Source organism: Arxiozyma heterogenica, assembly GCF_036370985.1.
Source record: "Arxiozyma heterogenica strain weizmannii chromosome Unknown scaffold_7, whole genome shotgun sequence".
NCBI classification, from domain to species: domain Eukaryota; kingdom Fungi; phylum Ascomycota; class Saccharomycetes; order Saccharomycetales; family Saccharomycetaceae; genus Arxiozyma; species Arxiozyma heterogenica.
Window position 1 is genome coordinate 512,327 of NW_027042660.1, and position 21,864 is coordinate 534,190.

General features: G+C 26.8%; 7 protein-coding genes and 2 non-coding genes across 9 annotated transcripts; 5 read left to right on the forward strand and 4 right to left on the reverse strand.

The window, feature by feature from the left end:
• Positions 1-675: 675 nt before the first annotated feature.
• On the forward strand, positions 676-1,860 carry SCD6 (Scd6p; the record flags this gene model as incomplete). The annotated part of the gene is made up of 1 exon (XM_064861356.1): positions 676-1,860. One exon carries the CDS (start codon positions 676-678, stop codon positions 1,858-1,860), a length of 1,185 nt encoding a protein of 394 aa, XP_064717033.1.
• A 337-nt stretch (positions 1,861-2,197) lies between these two features.
• PWA37_004888 (uncharacterized protein) lies at positions 2,198-3,613 on the reverse strand (the record flags this gene model as incomplete). The annotated part of the gene is made up of 1 exon (XM_064861357.1): positions 2,198-3,613. One exon carries the CDS (start codon positions 3,611-3,613, stop codon positions 2,198-2,200), a length of 1,416 nt encoding a protein of 471 aa, XP_064717034.1.
• A 361-nt stretch (positions 3,614-3,974) lies between these two features.
• COG2 (Golgi transport complex subunit COG2) lies at positions 3,975-4,787 on the reverse strand (the record flags this gene model as incomplete). The annotated part of the gene is made up of 1 exon (XM_064861358.1): positions 3,975-4,787. The coding sequence occupies one exon, from the start codon at positions 4,785-4,787 to the stop codon at positions 3,975-3,977; it is 813 nt and encodes a 270-aa protein (XP_064717035.1).
• A 515-nt stretch (positions 4,788-5,302) lies between these two features.
• On the forward strand, positions 5,303-6,565 carry PWA37_004890 (uncharacterized protein; the record flags this gene model as incomplete). Its single annotated transcript, XM_064861359.1, has 1 exon — positions 5,303-6,565. One exon carries the CDS (start codon positions 5,303-5,305, stop codon positions 6,563-6,565), a length of 1,263 nt encoding a protein of 420 aa, XP_064717036.1.
• Positions 6,566-9,316: 2,751 nt separating this feature from the next.
• PWA37_004891 lies at positions 9,317-9,389 on the forward strand. The gene has a single exon. It is a non-coding gene; the product is annotated as a tRNA-Arg (tRNA).
• Positions 9,390-9,404: 15 nt separating this feature from the next.
• Positions 9,405-9,476, forward strand: PWA37_004892. Its single transcript has one exon. It is a non-coding gene; the product is annotated as a tRNA-Asp (tRNA).
• Positions 9,477-14,266: 4,790 nt separating this feature from the next.
• MCR1 (cytochrome-b5 reductase) lies at positions 14,267-15,199 on the forward strand (the record flags this gene model as incomplete). Its single annotated transcript, XM_064861360.1, has 1 exon — positions 14,267-15,199. The coding sequence occupies one exon, from the start codon at positions 14,267-14,269 to the stop codon at positions 15,197-15,199; it is 933 nt and encodes a 310-aa protein (XP_064717037.1).
• Positions 15,200-15,308: 109 nt separating this feature from the next.
• On the reverse strand, positions 15,309-16,565 carry DBR1 (RNA lariat debranching enzyme; the record flags this gene model as incomplete). The annotated part of the gene is made up of 1 exon (XM_064861361.1): positions 15,309-16,565. The coding sequence occupies one exon, from the start codon at positions 16,563-16,565 to the stop codon at positions 15,309-15,311; it is 1,257 nt and encodes a 418-aa protein (XP_064717038.1).
• A 3,774-nt stretch (positions 16,566-20,339) lies between these two features.
• Positions 20,340-21,671, reverse strand: RTT109 (H3 histone acetyltransferase RTT109; the record flags this gene model as incomplete). The annotated part of the gene is made up of 1 exon (XM_064861362.1): positions 20,340-21,671. One exon carries the CDS (start codon positions 21,669-21,671, stop codon positions 20,340-20,342), a length of 1,332 nt encoding a protein of 443 aa, XP_064717039.1.
• Between the last annotated feature and the right edge of the window lie 193 nt (positions 21,672-21,864).

Consider the following 21,864-nt stretch of genomic DNA (forward strand, 5'->3'; position numbering starts at 1 on the left):
CTTCCTTTTCCTATCACATTAGATATATATAAAACTGGGAAGAGAATAGAATAAGCTGTTCTGATGTATAAGCATATAATGTAGTGTAAATATGTAATATAATATTACACCATATTTATTTGTATATTTATATTCATTCATATCTCCGTTTGTATCTCCGTCTGTTCCGTGGAACTGTTTGGTGGTGGAATATTCAAATTTTTTGTGTCATTTGACACGACAAATTTATGCAGCTTTTCGTACAAAATGACAATAATTTTTTTTATTTTGATTTTTAGTCTTTTCCCTTTTCTTTTTTTTCTTTGACAGAAGGAAACATTTTAATCCAAATGTAAAGAGAGTAATTGGATCAACCTGTTGGTTGTTGCAGTAATTTATTGACGTTATGATTCTCAAGAGAGTTTCAACTTGTACACTGTCACCTAATTTCGTAAGAGTATTACTTAGTAGCTTTTGAACTATTATCACTGTCTTCTGTCCGCTTGGAGAAAGTAGTGTTCTGTGTATTGGGACAACGATAGGAAGGAAATTACATCAAGTTAGGACAAAGGGGATAGCATAAGAAAGATTAAATAATAATACTTATTAGTATTTTACTTTTGTTTATTCATCTACACGTACGCGCACATATATCCATATTTATATACATATATATATATTTAATAAAGGCATAAAATGTCTCAATATATTGGGAAGACCATTTCCTTGATCTCTGTTACAGATAATAGATATGTCGGGTTACTAAAAGAAATTGATTCAGAAAAGGGTACCGTCACATTAAGTAATGTTCGTTGTTTTGGTACGGAAGGTCGTAAGAATTGGGGACCAGAAGAAATTTTTCCTAATCCTACTATATATCAAAGTGTTCAATTCAATGGGAATGATGTTAAAGATTTAAGTATCCTTGAAGTAAGATTAGAAGATGTTCATCCTATTTTACCACCAACTGCTAATCAATTGTCAATTGTTTCTCCTCCTTCTGCTTCTACCACAAATGCTACTGCTTCACAACAACAACAACAACAACAAAGTCAAAACCAAAATTCTGCAAACAACGTGGAACAAACATCTGGTAGTAAGAATATCCCCGCTGCAGTTGCTGGGTATGGGGTTTATGCACCAACACATACTAGTGAAACAGAAGCAACTATTAACACCACTAGTGCTAGATTAAAAAGTAATGATAATAATGTAGTGGATGATACACCTCAGGATAAAAACATTGATGTCACTACAGATTCTGCAAATGTTAATTCTGATGCACCTGCTGCTTCAATTGAACATACTTATAATGCTCAACAACGTCAACAACGTAATCATTACTCCCATTCTCATTCTTATCGTCCAAGAAACCAAAAAATTGAAATTCCAAATAGTGATTTTGATTTTGCTTCTAGTAATGCAAAATTCCTGAAGGAAAATCCTACTATGGCATTAGATAAACAAGAAACTAGCCCAGATAATAATGATAGTGAATCAACCGTAGATTCTTCTAAAGAAGAAACCTTCTATAACAAGAAGTCATCCTTCTTTGATACTATTTCAACATCTGCTGAGATTAATACCAATATGAGGTGGCAAGAAGAGAAGGAATTAAATATGGATACCTTTGGTCAAGTATCTATTAGGCCAAGATTCCATAGTAATAGAGGAAGAGGTAGGGGGAATTACAGAGGAAGAGGTAGAGGAAATTATAGAGGAAGAGGTAGAGGTGGTAGTAATAACAATAATAGTAATTATAGAGGCGGATACCACAATAATAATTATAGAAACAACAATAATGGTGGAGGGTTTCATAACAATTTTGATCAAAGTAATCAAGTGCCATCTTTTCAAAATCAACCTTCTGTTGAATTTTGATTATGTTAATTATGTGATATAATTTTCTCTCTTTTTTTCATTAATAGTGAATGCATTGTATTTTAATGGGATCTCATTAAAGATCTACAAATAATAAAAAAATAATAAAAACCAGAATACACTAAACTAAATATGTATCAAATGTTGATGTCTATGTATGTATATATGTATATGTGAATACCAAACTAAAATTTAAAAGTAACAATTTTGTAAAATTTACTCATTGATAGTGAGATAAATGAAATAGCCATGTGCTATGAATATATACAATATAATATTATGTGAAAAGGGTCTTTTTTATAGACAAAACCAAATCCATATATTTTAAGTATATTGGCTACTGGACGTTATAAAGACAGATTGATTTATTTGAGAATGTGAGTAAAATGTATTCACCATCATTCAAAATATCAATATGTTTTACAGTTGTCTTGACAGAAACTTGCAACATTTTTTGTAATGACCAAGATTCGGATTTTATTAGATCCATCGCAAATAACCCATCATCGTTCCCGATTAATAAACCATTAATGATTGGACAATATTTAATTATTGGTTGTGACAAATTATTGTTCGATATCTGAGTTGCTATATTAGATAGAATTTTATCATAATATGTTTTGATATTGGATAACTCTGAACATGTTTCTGAATTCTTACTACTTTCCTTATTACTTGGTATTTCTACTAAAATGACTCTCATATAAGGCATATGTGATGTTGCAACGGCGAGGATTTCATTATTAATGATATCAATATCTCGAATAATAAATGAATGAGTAGAGAATTGTGTATTGTTTAATGCTAGATAATATTTAATATACAATTTTGATGTTTTAGGATTCAAGGAATAACATGAAATGTTCGTGAAATCATTTCTTGCTAAAAAGATTGACAACTCAGATTCCTTGGCACAACATTTTAAAGAGGTACAATTAGATTGTAATTTTAATGAATCTATTTCTTTGATCTGTACGATAAAATTGTGGTTTTTATTTTGTGTGGATACTTTCTCTATAGTTAATGAAGAAACCTTAAGTAATTGATCTAAATCTGTAGATACGATGACATATTCCTCGATTATGTTATCTTTATTTTTACTATATTGACTATTTTTAAATGTGGGAAGAAAATCAATATGTGTTATCATCCGTTGATGTAACTTGTAAAAGTATTGTCCAAAATGTTTGTAACTAATAAATATTTGCAATGTACCATCCATTGTACATATATAATTAATAGCATTAAATGATTTGGAACTTATAGATCCTAGTGTTTTGACTACAGTTTTCAACTGAATTTGCTCCTTTATTTCATTCAACAATCTATCATATATTATAACTTTTTTGTTTGATAAAGATAACGCAATATTATGGCCTTTGTTGACAAACTTAGAGACAAGTATCAAAGAGTCTGAATTGACTCTGTTTATTATTGACCATTTTAAATTATGGTTCCACTGTTTAATGTTTGAAGATTCTAATTTAAATTTTACCTGAGAATCATTTTCATTATTTAATTTTAAAGACTGTATTTGTTCTGCTAAATTATATTCGTTATATTCAATCCGTTCTTTAATGATAGTGATCAGATTTTCATCTTTAAAGGAATATAAACTATCCTGGGCTAATAGATTGGTGTTAGATAATGAAGTCTCTTTTAGAAACGATGCCAACGTTTCATCTAACTTGTGTGATTTCAAATAATTAGCAATTAATAGCTGAGTATATTTTTCTGCGATGCCCTCTATCATAATTAACTAAAGCAACTCAAAATAAACGAGAATGAGAACAAAATTCACAATAACTATGACAAGTCTATCTTTTTTTCTCTTTTCACTTACTACTTTATTTTGTTCCACCATAATACGGAGAACAATATTAATTTAGCTCTATTAGTATCAAATTTGATGGATATATCCAACAATATATGCCTTTATTCTAGCCATTTACATATTAAGAGACAATTCAGTCTTTGGGATTATGTTTACATATATATATAATTGGATATTTTGTCTAAATAGGCAAGTACAAGTTGAAGAGTAATGTTTTCCTATTTAGGCAATTATTAAACGTATGTGGATATGAACATAATTTGTATAAAGTGAAGTTTCTTTAAGATTCTACTTTATTTATCAACGACACCAACACTTTTGATAACTTGGGATATGTAGCAATATCACTTAAACATTTATCAGTTATTATCTTCAATGAGACTTGAAATTCTTGGATTAAACCTTGATAATCATTATAAAGATGATTTAGAAATGGAGAGTGTAGATCTTCAAATTTAATAAAGAGTAAATTACATTTCATTATATGCTCATTAATCTTTTCAATCAAATCAGAACATAAAATTTCATCAAAGTCGTCTAATCCACACATTTCGTGTAAAGTCTTACTCATTTTTTTACCATTTGATAATCTTTGGGCCAAAAGGTCATGTTCCATTAAAATATTTGATATTTTGTCCAATTCCTTTAAATATTCACAGATATCAACAATTTTTTCTTTACTGTACGGTATATCTTTCGTCAGTAATTGATTTAAATCCTTAGTAAAATTTTCAATATCTATTTTTGTTCTTTGTAATTCTAAGAGAATTTCATTATCATTCCTATCATAAGTCTTAAAAAAGTTTATATAATTGTTATAATTTTGGATAATTGCATTTAGTAAATTTCGGAGTGATTCGTCTTTCAAGCCTGAAATGTTTCTAATTAACGTGTCTAATGAAGAATATTGGAAATTATGATCCATTAAGAATTGATCAATATCGAACTCTATCTCATTTTTATCTTTATTCTTATCTTTGTCTTTTTTTTTAATAGAATATTTCTCTAATGTATTAGCAAATAGATCAACAGAAAGTTCACTTGTTTGAGGTAGCTCTAAATCAAGTTCTTCATTATCATCTAAAAAGTCCATCTTAGTCCTGTTAATAATTGTACTATACTGTGTGGTGCCAGCAGTTATTCCACTAATAAGAGGATAAGATATTAATTAACTCACGAGTTTTTAGTTGTCATTAGAAGTTGATTAGTTAACAAATAAATAACTGACAACACGGTATGGTTGAAATAAGTGCGGTAAAGTAAACAGTTCAAGCATGTGAGTATTATAGTAGAAGTGTTTTTGTTTCCACTTTGGTCCGGGCAACGTTTAAAGTGATTTCAAAAAATAGTATTAATAAGAAAAGAGAAGAGCTCTTATTTAGCAGGTTTTATTTAGCAATAGTTGAAGAGTTCTGCTCGATTGTCTTCTGATTCCTTCGCTACGTCTGGTGCTGTGAAGAACTATGAATTATGTCGATTTCGAAAAAGCTTCTAGATCGATTTTATTATTCTAGGATAAAGGGATATTAAATACATTAGGGTGTTCTCTATCATAGATTAGTTTTTTTTTGTGAACCATTAGTTCACAGAATTGATGATAATTAGGGTATGATTTCCATAATTAAGTCTAAGAAAATATATGATATTCCGATCCCATTTGATGATAATTCTGTTATTGTAACCAGCTTCCCTTCAGATCTTCGATATTTAAGACAAAATGCAGTAAATATTGTTAAAAAGACAATAGCTGCCACTAATAAGAACATTAATCTCAGTCTTAATATTAGTAATAAAGGAAGCCATAAAATTGCGGATCTTTCTAAAGCAGATATTTTATTGGAATATGCCAATGGTTTGACATTTTTTACAAAGAATCATTTTGCATCTTTAGAATTACAAAATGAAATTATTACATGTTTGATTAATGTTGGGTTTTTCTACCAGAATGTCGCCTTAGATATGTTACAAAATGCATATGGATCATCACTTAATGATTCAGATAACCTATGGACTACTAGTGGAACATATTTGAAAAAAGGGTTAGGTATCTTAGAATATTTGAAAAGTGTCATACCTAATTTCATTGACATTGACTTGTTTAAAAGATTATCTGAGATGATAGAAGAATATAAATTGATTCAACAATTAGGAATTTTACTATTATCTTTGACTAAATTGAAAAGATCGTTATCTAATGGTAGTGGAGACCAATTAAATTTGCAGACAAAGGACTTAAAGGAAGCTTCAAGTACATGCCTTTTTTACTCTAAAATTTCAGTGGGTTGTCTTGAGACTTGTATACAACTAGGTAAAGGGCGTGTAATAAATAATACGTTGAAAGATTACCTCCAAGGTCTAATATATCTTCTATTATCTATGGATCAATTTAGAAATGAACAATGTGGGGTGGCTATCGGGATGTTAGAACAATCTATAAATTCATTCAGCAATATAATACCGAGATCAGCATTAACATCTACTGTCCTTTCCACTTCTAAAATAAAGCTGAAACCTATTAATAGAATGAAGAGTTCATTTAAGAGTACATTATTGAAAGCCAGACAAACATCAAAAAGTACTACTAGAAACGATACTCATCATGCTAATAATAATAATAATAATTTGTTACCTGCACTTAATGACACATTAGAAAATTTTATTATTCCACTCATAAGTTTATTAGATTATGTTTATCATCACACTAATGATAAGTTATTTTTTCAACCTGTAATTACAAGTGAGTTTGAATTGAAAAAATTTCTTCCAAAGGGTAAGTCTCCACAGTTAGAATCTTTACCTTGGTGGTTTAATAACGGTAAGATTGAAGAATATAGAGGAAACATGAGATCTGTCCAAGAATCGTTATTTTAATAACAAGTAAATGTGTCTACGTGGATTAACTATGAATACTTTATGAACTAGCTTTAGTCGAAATAGAACTTTTCTTTATAACTGTGAGATTTTTTTATGAAAAATAATGTATTTGGGATAAATTGATCTGTTAGACTTTTCACTATGTTACATTCAAATACTCTACATTATATATTTGTAATATTTAATAATTCCTGTCTTTTTGTCAAAGAACATGACATTTTATAGTAATGTTTGACGTTGTTACAACGAGAAACACACAGATTTTTCAAAAAATAAAATATGTCAATTTTTAAAATATCACCTCCGAATAATAATACTTAATAGTTCAGAATTTATTTAAATAATATTGGAATTGTAAATTATAAACAACAAAAAGAGGGGGCTGTTATTTATACTTATTGGTCTAAAATATGGATATTCTTCTACCATTACTAAAATATATTTTTTTATCTTTTTTATAAAATATCAACCTACCAATTATTTAGAAAAGTACATTTCTGAACATAATAAATAATGATTTATAATTTGATAACTAGGTTCATAAAGAATTATATAAGATGATACTTCTATTTGTAGAAAATACTTGAAAAACAAAGCATAAGAAAGATGAAAGAATGAATGATTCGAGGAAATTTATATAGTATTTTGAAATTGGGCAAGTCTTAGATAAATTTGTAAAAATATGCAGATACCTTAAAAGAAAATGTGGGAAAATTAAAATACAGGTTTTATTGCGGATATTTCTGTTTAAAAGCAAGTTTTTTCAATATTTATTATGGGATATTTAGCAATTATTAGTAGTTTAAAGTGCTGAGAAGCTTAGTATGGAAGTTTTTTTAATGTTAATATTAAATTTTTTTACGAAGCACCAACTATACACTCTTATTTATCAATTATAAACTTGATAGATTACTTTGGAATTCAAAATTACAGATAATATGATAATTTTACAATTGAAAATATGTGATTTTGGAGAGGTCGGTAGGTTTAACCACATTAGCTGTTTAAAAATGTTATTACTGATGTAAACAAGTCTAAATTGCACTAAAATCAATGAATTTTAATTAATTTATTAATCTATTAATCTATGTGTGAATATGTCATTTCAAATATATATTTTTTCAATTCTATGGTATAAAAAGCATTGGACAGTAATTTCACATCAACTTGTTCCCAGTTTAAATATTAAAAATTGATGTATTTAGTGAAAATGTTGGTACATCTCTTACCTAAGCAAAGTTTTGTTTTGTTTTTATCAGGAGTATTAGACACAGCATTAAACTTCTATATGATTTGTAGAAATATACACATTGGATATTTCAAGGAAAATATTTAAAAAGAATACAAAAAGAAGAAGAAAACTTAAATTGAAATCTTTTATAGATCTAGTATATAAACTTATAATTTTTTTGTACCTCCTTTGGTGAATTATGAGGATGTTTTCTTACCAGTTTTTTTTTTAATTAAAATAGAAAACACATTGAATCCAATATTCTTCAAAAGATTTTAATACCATATTAGCATGCATGCAAGGTATATGAATTCAAACTTAGACTATATATACTTCAGAATAAATATGTTTATTTTATAGCATTAAACCTTTAGGCCACAAATTTTTAGTAATGATATTTATTTTTGTTATTAGTATACAAATTTATCATAATTGATAATTTGCCAAAAATATGATATTAGATTCTTAACTTCTATGGTTATGACAGGCATTATTAAATTTAGATACTTGTTTTTTGTTTATATTAAATACATATATACTTATAATATATTCCATTTTACATAACTTCACTTATTGTTTTCAATAATTCTATTAAAAATTTTCTTTTTCTTTAATTTTTGTTTCCTGTATATTATAGTACATTTATACACCATATAATATACAGAAAAACTAATCAAAAAGAATTCTCATGAAAATGACAATAATAAACTCTCATTTTCCAACAAGTATATAAGCTCGACATAACCGTTAATATATAAGATCGTATTAATAATTGCATTACCGATTGTATCAATTATTGTCTCGATTATTAATAGATTATCCGTTTGATATTTCTAGCGCTTCCCCGAATAATACAAAACTCTGATCATATCATATTACAACAGGGTATCATGTTGTAGTATGGTGTGGTGAAGTTCTTTGTGTATTCCAGGGAAGCGCAAATAATATTAATAGTAATTCAAATAATCGAGACAGTAATCAACTATAGTCGATAGTATAATTACTAAACGGTCTTATATATTAAGCGACTTATATCGAGCTAATGTACTTATTCGAAGTTACTTGACTTGTTACTTGCTTGTTGTTCTCTTTTTGTTCATATATAATATATAAATTATTTACAAGAAACGGTTATGGAAGATGATCTTTTATCTTCAGAAAACGTTGTCCTTTTATATGTTTTCTGGAGCTCGATCGATTATTCAGATTAGTACATTAATGACTTGACTGATTCACCCTAAAATTTATTACATTAATTTAGGTGCACTAGTGGATTAGAACTGCACCCCAATTCTCTAATCATGGTGATTAGTAATACACGTGGGACCTATTAAAACAATAGATAAATTCTAGATTTGCCAAGGTCTTATGTAATCCAATCTTTTTATTATGCAGCATCTAATGTTGTAGCACATGTATGGCTTACTAATACACTAATTGGTTCTAGATTCATTCAGGATCTTATGTAATCTTGATGGTTATAACTATTCTATTCCGCAACATACCACGGGTTCTGAGCTCGCGTGGCGTAATGGCAACGCGTCTGACTTCTAATCAGAAGATTCTGGGTTCGACCCCCAGCGTGAGTGCTCTTTTCCTTCTTTGTCCGTGATAGTTTAATGGTTAGAATGGACGCTTGTCGCGTGTCAGATCGGGGTTCAATTCCCCGTCGCGGAGTTTTTTGCATCAATGTAATAGATGAAAGCTTATTACGAGAAATGTGATATATGAAATCCGGATGTCACTATAAACGATCATGTTTCTTCCCTTACCCATCTTCTATATTTCATCATTATACATTATATACATAAATAAAAAATGAAGAACTTTATTATGATTTTGTATACTAAATCTATCTAATATAATATTGAGAATGTTTACTATATATCCAATGACTACAGGCGCTCATTCTCATCAGTTTTTGTAGCAAGCTCTCATCTATTAAATCTGATATATATTTCTAGTTTAGTTTGTTTTATTTTTGTAAGTTTATATCCTTTAAAAAGAGTTCATTTGTGACATATGGACTTGTAAGATATTATGTTATCTTGGAAGGTTGCTCTAAGAAGAATTATACAATATTATAGACGGATAGCTAAAAATAGAATAAATATGATATTTTTGTAAACTTTAATTACCATTATTTGTGTATTTTGAATTTTATAATTGTATTCATATATTTTATTTTTGAATTTGTAGAGTTACTGGACAAGTAAAGACAAAAATAGCTCATTGCAAGTATCCAATAAAAGTCAATCTCATAAATATGCCTAAAGTCCTAATAATCATTTTTTTCATATCTTCCTTATAACTGTTAAAAATTAGCGCCTATAGTAATTGGGTAAATAGTATATATTCTCAATGTTATATATATATAGAGTGTATAAAATTATGATTAAGTTCTTCGGTTTTTTTTATTTATATATTATATACAAGGATGATGTATAAAAGAAGAACAAGGGAAGAAACATAATATGAAAAAAATATTGGCTTTATATACTTTCATATCTGGTACATCCCGTCTATGTACAACATCAATTTGTTAATATGGTTTGTTTATATTTATTGATAAGCAAAAAATGCATTCTCCAGATTTTGTTATTAATTGATATTTGCTAAAATTTAATTACTCTATCTATTTATTCTAAAACGTTCGATTTCAGCAGTAACAAGTCTTAATTGAAAAATTTGTCATATAAAGAAGTACTTAGAATGTTACTGTAACTGGTGCTTCCGATTATTTATTTAAAATATCTATATATTGATCATAAGTAAAATTATATGGTCTTCTCTGTTAAAATCATGAAAAAGGATATATACAAATATAAAACTCACTTGGATAAGATATTAAAACAAAAAATAGGAAATTTATTTTTTGCATTCTGACCTTGTCCTTATATAAAATTTCATCTCTAAAATAAATAAGTTATTCTCACACATTTTTCTGACACTGCTTCTTTTATTGGCATTATTAAATTTGTGACTAATATAAAACCAATAAATAATTCATAATTTTTCTATGGAATATAATAACAACATACAAAAAAGATGAGTGCAACATCTAAATTTACAAGTTTAAATATTTCATTCAATAAAAGCATTATTACACAAAGAAAACAGATCCAAATGTTTTGCAATATTTATTTTCTGTTTGTCTAGGTGTAGTGACTAACTTTAAAATAAAATAATAAATAATATACATATGCTATCTAAGAGTTTTATATTATAAATAATATAAATTATACATTAAATTATACAAAAAAAATGAAAAATTGAAAAATTCATTATTTTCGAATTACCAATTTATATACGCTGTTTGTAATATTCATATTTTAATTTTCTATTAATATATTGAAGTTATACCTTTCTAGTAAAACAACAGTATATTTTTTCCTCCCATCAAATCGTGATTTTATCTTTATGATGTACATTTCACTATTGTATAAAAATTTAAAAAAAAAGTTAATCATATCTTTCACCATTGACAGTAATTCTATTATCTTTTAGTTTATTCTGAAGATAAACTCCATCAGATTCTCTAATAAGGCCAAACTCCTAATGACGTTTTAAGAGTGTCTGATTTTTATAAAAAAATCTTTCATTAGAGCAATTTATAGAAGATAAATTTTTTATTGAGTGAAGTTGAATTTTTTATGAATTTCTATATAATCTCTCTAGAGGAGGAAATCTTATAAATTTTCTATTTCTTAGGTTTTGGATCATAAAACTGTGGGCTGCATTGAATATATTATATAATATATATTACAAACTTACTGTTCTAATATGCAATGATATAAATATTTTCCTCCTTGGTCTTCTTCTAGAAAATAGGCAAAACAAAGAGAAATATACAACATAATATGCTATAATATCTTTTTCTAGACGGAAATGTATAAATAGAATTACTTATTTATATCGTTTTTATTTTCATTGCGTATAGTTATATAAAATATCTTGTCTACTGTATATCACACATGTGCCACATTCAAATAGAAGAATGTTTTTTTCCTACAACAATAATCAACATTTAGTCTAAGCTTTCTTTTTAAATAAACATGTAATTTTTCTCTGTATATTTTTTATGTATTATATTGTATAAAGTCTCATTAATTCTTCTTTAAAGACTATATAATATATAAAATTATTAAGTTTAAAATTGATTTCTTTCAAGATGGAATGATAAAGATAATTTTACCTTTTCTCATTTATACGTTCATGGTCATAAAAGACTTTGTCTATTTGTCTTTTTATAAATTATACTTTGTAAATAAGCATGATGACAATAATTTCATATTTATTCAAATTGCTCTTACTAAAGATGACACATTTTGAAACAAACATTTGCCAACTAATTTAAACAATAACTTATTTCTTAGTTAAAAGACGATATTTGCCTTCTACCTTAATAATTTGAACTAATTTAATTGTCAAACATCATTATATTCATTATTTTTTAAATAATCTATACGACTATTTTTTCAAAAATATATTGGTCCTTATTATTCATATTGAGTTAGTTATTGTATGTAATTATTCCTTTTTCTTTGACAATGTTAATATTGGAAAAATGTTATATAAGTTTCTTGATTTAATAGGTAATAAATTCTCAATAAAAATTTATATATCACATGAAGGACCTATGGAAAAAAATTAGTAACAACAAATATCTAGTACTATCAACAGACACATCACTGTGTCTTTATCAAAATTTAATAAATCCATCAGTATCTATCTTTTAAATTTTTTAGACGACAATTTTTTTGATTAATCTTTAATAATCTTTGCAACTGAACAAAGCAGATTTTACTTAGTCGTTAAAATCATTAGGAATAAGAATAATAATACTTCAAAAAAGATACATTGCATTCCTAAATAAAAAAATAACTAAAAAACTATTATACAGTTCTTGCAGGCCCTTCATATTTTAGGAAAATTTCTAACTCTAATCACAAATTATAATATTACTTTAAAGAAGCTTATAATTTTCTTACCAGTACAATATGTATGTAAGCAAAAGCACCTAGCTAACAATTTTACTAAAAGTCGAATATATAAAAACTTTTAAGATGATTGCATAGTTCTGAAGCATCTTAAAAAGATTATTTACTGAATTAATGTGAACTCATTAAAGTTCTATGTTATGTCTGGAAATTTTGGGATGATATCTTTTGTTTCTAATCGAAAAAAACAACAACTAATTAATTATTATAATCCCCTAATTATTTCAGAAAATTTATATAGGTAAAAAACTGTGGTAAACATGCCTGCTGAGTTCAATTGAATAAATAAATTATGATAGAAATAATTGTTTTCCTATGGTCTAACTAATATGCAAAAAAATATATATTTGATTCACACAAACATATGACAATTAAATCTTTTGTATTTCTAAGCTATTTAGATTTTTCGAAAAGAATTTTTCAAATCTTTCAGTATGCACTATACATATACCATATGCCAGTTACAAACCATATGAAATTACTTCAATAAATATAAATATTCTTATTTATACAGGAATTGTGATAAAAATTCCATTCAAAATAATTTTTGGTTCTTTAAAAAACTCAAGTTATTTCGAAATAATACAATGTGACTATTTTTGGAAGATTTTAACATATATTAAGAAGAATTTATATAGAAGAATCAAATTGAACCTCTATTAGAAAAAGAAATAATGTGTCTATAAAAGAAACGATAAACGAACACCACCAGTTATTATTTACCATAACGAACTCTCTTTCATACCAAAATTAAAAGTTTTCTTTCTTCAAAAATATAATTAGTATATTTTCACAAGGTATTATCTTATACAATTAAAATGATCAGAAATAATCAATCCCGATTTAATTGTCTACTAAACATTTTTTCTTAAAGATATACCAATATAAATTGTAATTGTTGATAACTGTATCTTCGACTAAGTACTATCTCATTATATTGTTAACTTATGATACATAGACACCATCAAAATAACAGATATTGAAATTCAGGAAAATGAGTATATTCACTAATATATAGAAACGTGACATACATCGCAAGAAGACAACATCAGTGTTCTCCTCTAGATTTAGTTAAAACATTATTTAATACATTATTCGTGTTAACTGCCGAAGCTATGTGTGTTTTTGGAAACACTAATTCTGCATTCTTTTTTCGAACAATACATGTTACTTTCTTCAATTAGCCTACTTATTTTTGATTAGTAGGGGGTTATTTAAATTTCTCTCATTTTAATGGTTGTTCATTTTAGAAAATGAAAAATTATGTTTATTTACTATTTTGAGAAGTAGGAACTCTCATTGGCTCTTTTACTGCGGACTTAGTTTTTAGGGAGGTAAAGAAACCAGCAAATATCCTATAAAAGAAAAGAAGTGAATAAATAACATTGTCAATTCAATTTATTAGAAAGAATATAAGGAAACCCCTAGGTTCTATTATGAATCAAAACCAAAATTCAAACTTTTAAAATGTTTTCTCAAATTACCAAACCTCAAAATAGTAAATTGTTAACATATATAATTGGCGCTACTGCAACATTCGCAGTAGCAACTACCGCATACCATTATACCTCATCAAAAAAAACCTCTTTCTCCATTATTAGTAATGAAAGTCCTAAAGTATTTATTGGTGACAATAAATGGATTGATCTACCTTTGCTAAAAGTTGAGGAACAATCTCATGATACTAAACTGTTCACCTTTAAATTACCTACGGATGACTCAGTGACAGGCCTAACTTTAGCTTCTGCCGTATTAACCAAATTTTTCAACGAAGAAACTGGCAAAAATGTTATTAGACCTTACACACCAGTGAGTGACTTAAATATGGAAGGTTCTTTTCAATTAATTATTAAACATTATCCAGGCGGTCCAATGACAAACCATATTTTCAAACTAAAGCCTAATGATACTCTTTCGTTTAAAGGCCCAATTAAGAAATGGGATTGGGTTCCAAATTCCTTTGAAAGAATCACTTTGCTAGGTGCGGGTACCGGTATTACACCTCTATTCCAATTAGCTCGCCACATAGTTGAGAATCCAAATGACAATACAAAAGTGGATTTAATATATGGTAACAAAACACCAAATGATATTTTATTGAAACATGAATTGGACGCCTTGCATAAAAAATATCCTGACAAATTTAATGTTTCATATTTTGTGGACTCCAAAGAAAGTAATTTAGATTCAGATTCCAAACTTCATTTAGGGTTTATTTCAAAGGAATTCTTAAAAACAAACATTGCAAAAGCTACTGAAAAAACACATGTATTTGTTTGTGGACCACCACCTTTTATGAAGGCATTTTCAGGTGAAAAAGTATCTCCAAAAGATCAGGGTGAATTGATTGGAATTTTAAAGGAGCTGGGATATACAAAAGAACAAGTGTTCAAATTTTGATTAATAAAACTAAATTGGTCCGTTAAATTCTGTTCCTTTTTTGTCTATATAAACATATGACTGTACTCTTTTGTCCTATATATCTGTTATTTACCCTTTATACAAAATATTATTGGTTTAAAAAATTTTTCTCAAAATAATTCGTTTGTTCCTGTTCTCTTCTTTGAATACCCTTGGTGTATGTCGGAACTTTGTAAAGGTTGGCTTCATATTTCCCGTATGTGTGTAAAACGTTTGTTTCTGACAAAAGGGAGTATGAATCTTTTTTAATTATATTATTGGTTAGCTCTTTTAAGGAGCTTTTGTTTGTTTGAACATACTTTAAAGCCTTGATAAATTCTTCGTCCCAATACAGATTTAACATGTCACCATTTGTAGGTTCTTGCGAAGATATATGCATTTTGTCTTGTTCAACCTCAATAACGTCTATCCATTGTCTTCTAGGTGCACATTTATCAAGTGCTAAAAAATTAGTTACTGAAGTTTGACAATTACATCTTATTAGGTTTTCACTCTGTGTTTTATCAAAATTTTCATCTTCATCAGAAAGTTCTAAGTCAATCTCATTTTCATTTTTTTTAGTAGAAAGACTATTTTTCTCTTGCAATTCATGCTGTACTGTAGCTCTATATTTTACATGCAGATGTGCACTAAGCCACCATTTGGGTTTCAGTCTACACAATAAGTCCCAATTTACGGGGCTTCCAAGTTGGTGGTTGTTAATATCTTTTCTAAAGTATGGTTTATATTTTAATAATCGTTGTATATCCCCATGGTATACAATTTCGTTTGGCCAATCATGACTTATCATGATGTCTATCCCTCTCTCGTTATTTAATAAATAGAAAGGTAAAACATCTATACGTTTTACACAGTATAATGTTTTTATATTGAGTTTTGGATGCCCTATACCATTATTTAACTGTCGTAGTTCTACATCTTTCCAACTGAGTCTCGGGGTTTCAAAGACCCAATCTTTGAAAATTCCACTAATAGAGGCAATTCTCACACCTTTAAACCATATGACATTACTATAACCTAAATAATACATATTTGGAGCAACATATCCTCCATAAGGTAATTCCATCAAATGTTTCATTGATTCATGATTTCCACTGATAAATATAACTGGAACTGGAACCTTACAGGTATCATTAAAATAATATTTATGAAAATCACCCATTTTTCGATATTTCAAAGGTACACTAATGTAATTCATATCCTCTTTAGTTCTAATACTTTGAAAATCGCCTAAAATAATTAAAAGATCAAGGGGCTTCAAAGAATGAAGCTGCCTAACTTTTTGAAATACAGTATCAAGCTCTCCATGGCAACAACCTTGTACAGCAATTCGTATCTTTGTCATATTATCCCTGTTGTAATACAAATTAGCGTACTAATAATACATATTCGAATGAAGAATAATTTTGAATATGCACTGGATATTTAATCATCAAAATTTCACAGTGAAGTAAAAATAATTGAAATATAATATTCTCGATCTGATAAAAAAGATTTTTGTCTTTTTAAAACGGATGAGATGGATACAAAAAATAAGTCATGCTTAATTATTATATTAAAAAAATGAAAAAAAAAAAAAAAAAAAAAAGAAAGGGGAAATATACAAAATATAATGTTATATAATATCTGAACAATTACTTTTTGCCTAGGGATCCCGTCAAATTTACTGTATAAAAGTCCAATATTCAAATTATTATTAAACATAAATTTATTTTACAATAACATGGTTGTTGTAATATTTTATAATGTAATATATATCATATATAAAAACCATAACTATTGATTTAACAAGAATATTATAAAATTGTTCCATTCGATAATAATACACCAATTTTGGAAATTTCAAATAAATTTTGTACAATAATAAACAACTTTTATAGGAATAAATGTTAGTATAAAAAAAGTAATCCAAAGATTGAAGTTTCTTGGTAATTCGCACTTTTTGGTTGTTACTTATTAAGCAGCATAGGCAGTAATATGTTTTAATCATTGCAGTAATTTTGTATTAATAATAAAGGATGTGTTTTTTTGGATGTCTTTAACTTTAAAATAAAACAAACTCTTCAAATATCAGAAAATAAAGTATATATGTTTGTTCTAATATAATACAAACTGTAATTTTAATGATATTTTGTTAGATTTTTTAGTTTTCCTGTCTTTTTATCATATATGAACATATTAGAATACATTTTACCTATACTTATATTATTATTTTCTGTGTTTTATAAAATATTTCTAAACTATAGTTATTGTTTGCATACTTGTAATAACTATACTTTTTTTACTTGTTTTAAAAAAGAAATATGAAAACCTATAAAATATAATATATTTTTGCTTTTTCTTTTTATTGATAATTATTTATTTATATTATTATCATGTTATTATAGAGAATCCAACGGGGGATCAATAAATACACAATCTTACTTTCAATATTTGTGCCTAGGTGAAAAATTCGTACAACCATAGATATAATGATTTTTATAAGATATTAAATTTGGTTATAAGATTTAAAGTAATCATCAATATACCAGAACTTACATAAGAAATCTTCTATTACAATTTATAAGATGTGGAGTAATAGTCTATCTACTATAATACTACCATTGATTGAATTAGGTCTTTGATTTATTAAAAATCTATATAAGTAATATACCTAATTATATGAATCATTTTAATTTCCTTTTTCTAGCATTTTGTATTTTTCTAGAGAAATAATACTGTAAAAAAATATTTAATAACATCTTCATATATAAACTTTAAATAATATAATAGATAAGAAAAAAAATAAAAATCTATACTTTTCATACATTATCAAAATGTTATTCAGTATTATCCTAAACATCATTGAGTTTAATCAACACTCAGATTCTTACATACAAAATACTATTTTTCCTCGTACAATATGTTAATACATGATATTATTCTTTTTTACTTGTAATATTGTTTGTCTTTATTCACCAATAAATTTTAATCATTTGTTACGATAAATAAATATTATAAAAGCACATGATATTTTTAAAAAAACTATTAAACATATGTTTTTATTTTTTAAAAATTTATTTATTTTTAAATTCCATATAGAAACAATTATTTTAATATACGTATAAAATTATTTATTGAATTTTTTAGAATGTGATATAGTATATATTATATACTCTCATCTTTTACGAAATAAAATATTTTACTTGAAACATAAATGAACATTATAAAATAAGTGTTTTGCTATGATGTATGATGAAAGTTGCACTTTTCTTATCCTTTCACAAAAAATAAAAATAGGCAAAATATTGTTCATAAAAGAAACTTTACATTATTTTAGTTCCCAAAAAAATACGATTGAATGTCATATGATACACTTTAAAAAAGTTTATATATAATTTAATAAATATTTTACTCTTTCATAATTTTGTTTAAAAGTCATAATATCTGTTGTTTAGTTACTTAATAAAATTTCTAATAATGGGTAGTTAAGAGGGAATTATTTACTTATATTGGAATGATCAACATAAAAGTCGAATCAATCTATAACACTGAAATATATTTGAAAATACTACTCATGTTATTTCTCCTTTGGCCTTCCACTGCTGTAAAGTGCTTTTTCCTTTTCATAAGTATTATGGTAAGGTTTAATTCATATAGAAAAAGAAATCAGTTTTTTTCCTTATAGAATATAGAATGTGACAGATAAACTAAATTTTTTTATTAATGCACTATGATTCAATATTGCTCAAACAGTACACTTTCTATTCACATTTTTAAAGACTCCTAAAAATGTTCACTGTAAAGTTGTTAGAAAAATATTGGAATATGTTTGTAGTCTAGGAATTTAGGAATATAGACATAAACAATAAAAAAGAATCCTAGATTTTCAGATGTTTTTTTATAGATATTGTCTTAATGAATATTCCACCTAAAAAAATGTAATCTTGTATGTCTTTAGACTAATTGTTTAATTATTTGTAAATGTGTGATTATGTATAAGAAATCCTATTTGGAAATCCTGAAATACGTAGTCTGCAGATAACGTTGAATGTCAAGGTGAAGGACTTAGAGCAGTTGAAACTCTGGACCCAAAGTTGTGAGTGTATCTGAAAGAACAAACGATTGTCGGATAAACATCAGTGACAAATTACTGAGAAGTTTATTTAAGGCATTTTTGATTATTGAAAAATGGTTTCAGAGGTAATTAAACATTTGTATTTTATCTAATAGGTTTCATCTAGGAAAATAAAACAAGTAATAAGAAAACAAGAACTAATGTATTCATTAATTAGAATTAATCAGTTATATACTAAATATCCATATTTTAATGTGTTACTAGTGACAACCCTTATATTATATCTGGACAATTACTTTTCTATCATAAATCGTGATAACAGTTTTATACTTTGTGAAAAAAAATACATCTCTCAGTAAAAAAGAAAACTTTTTTTAAATGTAAAGGAACTAAAGAAAGAAATAAGAAACAGATTTAAGATAATTAATATATATGTGTTATACAAAATTATATTATATTTTGTTTGATTTTATTTTTAAGATATCACAGGGGAAAGTTTACATAGATTTTTTTCCTCTACTATTACACACAGTTATTTTTTATTTTGACCAAGACAAATGTTATCAGTATTTTACACTAGATACATAGAGAATATTCTATATCACAAATAAAGAAAAATACAACAATATATAATAATATAAATAGGCAGCAAAATAGTAATATATTCTAATAATTTCCGCATTCTAATTGTAATTTTTTTTATAATTCTTAAAGATTTATCCGATCACAACAAATACAAAAAATAAATTAAAATACTTCAAAAAATTTTGTTTTTAGATAGAAGTAAAACAAAAATATTCTTTACAAATGAATTTATATCAACACTTAATATTACACTTATAGGTTTATACACTATTACCCACAATTTATAAAAAATTATATTGTCTAAATGATATCATTTATGCGTTTCAATATGTCACCCCATTATAACAATCGATAAGACCCAAACAGGTAAATATAAAAAATCTCGTGCTTTATTTAATTCAAATATTAACTATATTTGTGTTGGAAGTACAAACATTTATACTTTATTTAGCTTTTTTCCTGCTTCTATTTAGAATTCTATTGTTTATGTTTCTTTCGTGGTGTCAATATGGTTACCACAGAACCCCTCTCTAATAAGTTTACCTTAGAATTTTGTTTTCGTGCTAAAACCTTTTCACTACCTACCAATTTTAATAATTTCATGTTTAAATTAGAAGATAGATATTTAGAAACATTAAAATACGATTCTATTGCTCCTTCTTCAGTGTCATATTCTTCGGCACTAATATAATTTTTCAAAAAATGAAATTGCTTCAAAGATGAAGTTACGATGACATCTTCACCTTGAATAGGCGAATAACTAGATGTTTCTACAGTATATCCTTCAACTCCAATTACTGATACCAATACACTTAACTTAAATTCTTGTCTTTCTTGTAATTCAAACCAAAAAGTCCTCAAATTGGTATCTAATATTCTATTTTCCTCCACCAACTGATGTAAAAATCTGGATTTAGGATCATCTGGAAATAATGGAATGCAAAACGCTGCTAAAGAATTAAGATCATCACTAAATATATCACCAGATTTCCAATTACGATACCTGCATCCAACAAAGTGTTTTCCGACCCTTAATACATCCTCCCCAGGAATCTTTAAGCATGCTTTAAGTTTATTTGATCTATCAAATTTCTCCTCAACAAGATTGTCAATAATATGCAACCACCACTTCATCAACTGCATACCATTAAGTATATGTTTTCCTCTATTGCTTGAGGACCCTGGAAATAGATATTGATCTGCTGGTCTTGTGAATAGACATATTTTAGTTATAAATTTACCTGCAAATGAGATATTTAAGAAATATATATCCTGATCGAGAATATGACAAGTATTATCCAAAGCTTTCTTAGAAAGCTTTTTCAAATTGTTTTGTATTTTATCTTTACCGATAATAAAATTTTTTTTATCCTCTTTTTTGTACTTTCTTTTCAAAGGCTTCACTCTTAATAAATAATAGTTAGGATCAATTTTCAAGATATATTCTAAAATTACTCTGGTAACATCTTTAGTGCTAAAACGTACATCAGAATATCCATTTGTATCTGCCTTTGAAATAAAAATCAGTCTTTCAGCAGGAGGCTGTATCTTTTGATATTTTTTATCTGTGTCATTCTGAACAGTTATGTAAACAAATATTTCCAAAGCATATACAAATTTTTTTTTACAGGATAGTGCAATAAAATGTTGAGTTTTAACAGTCCGTGAATCCGGATTTTCTTTTGAACCAGTTATTTTACTCTTTGGTGTAATGATTGGCACTATTTCACATGGGTTACTTTGTAAATGAAATATCTCAAAGTCACCGTTTTTTGGCAACACATTATTTAACAAACTCTGAAGTGTCATACAATCTTGTTTTTCTATATTTTGCAATATATTGATGATTAAGCTTTAATTCTTTATAAACTTGAGCATGAGGAATTGTTTAATCCCAATCTAGAAAAAGTTGAAAAATCAAATAGTAGAGAATGACAGAACTTTTGCTTTACAGGTATGTTTCTTTTCAATTTGTATGGGATTCACCATCCACTATACCTAG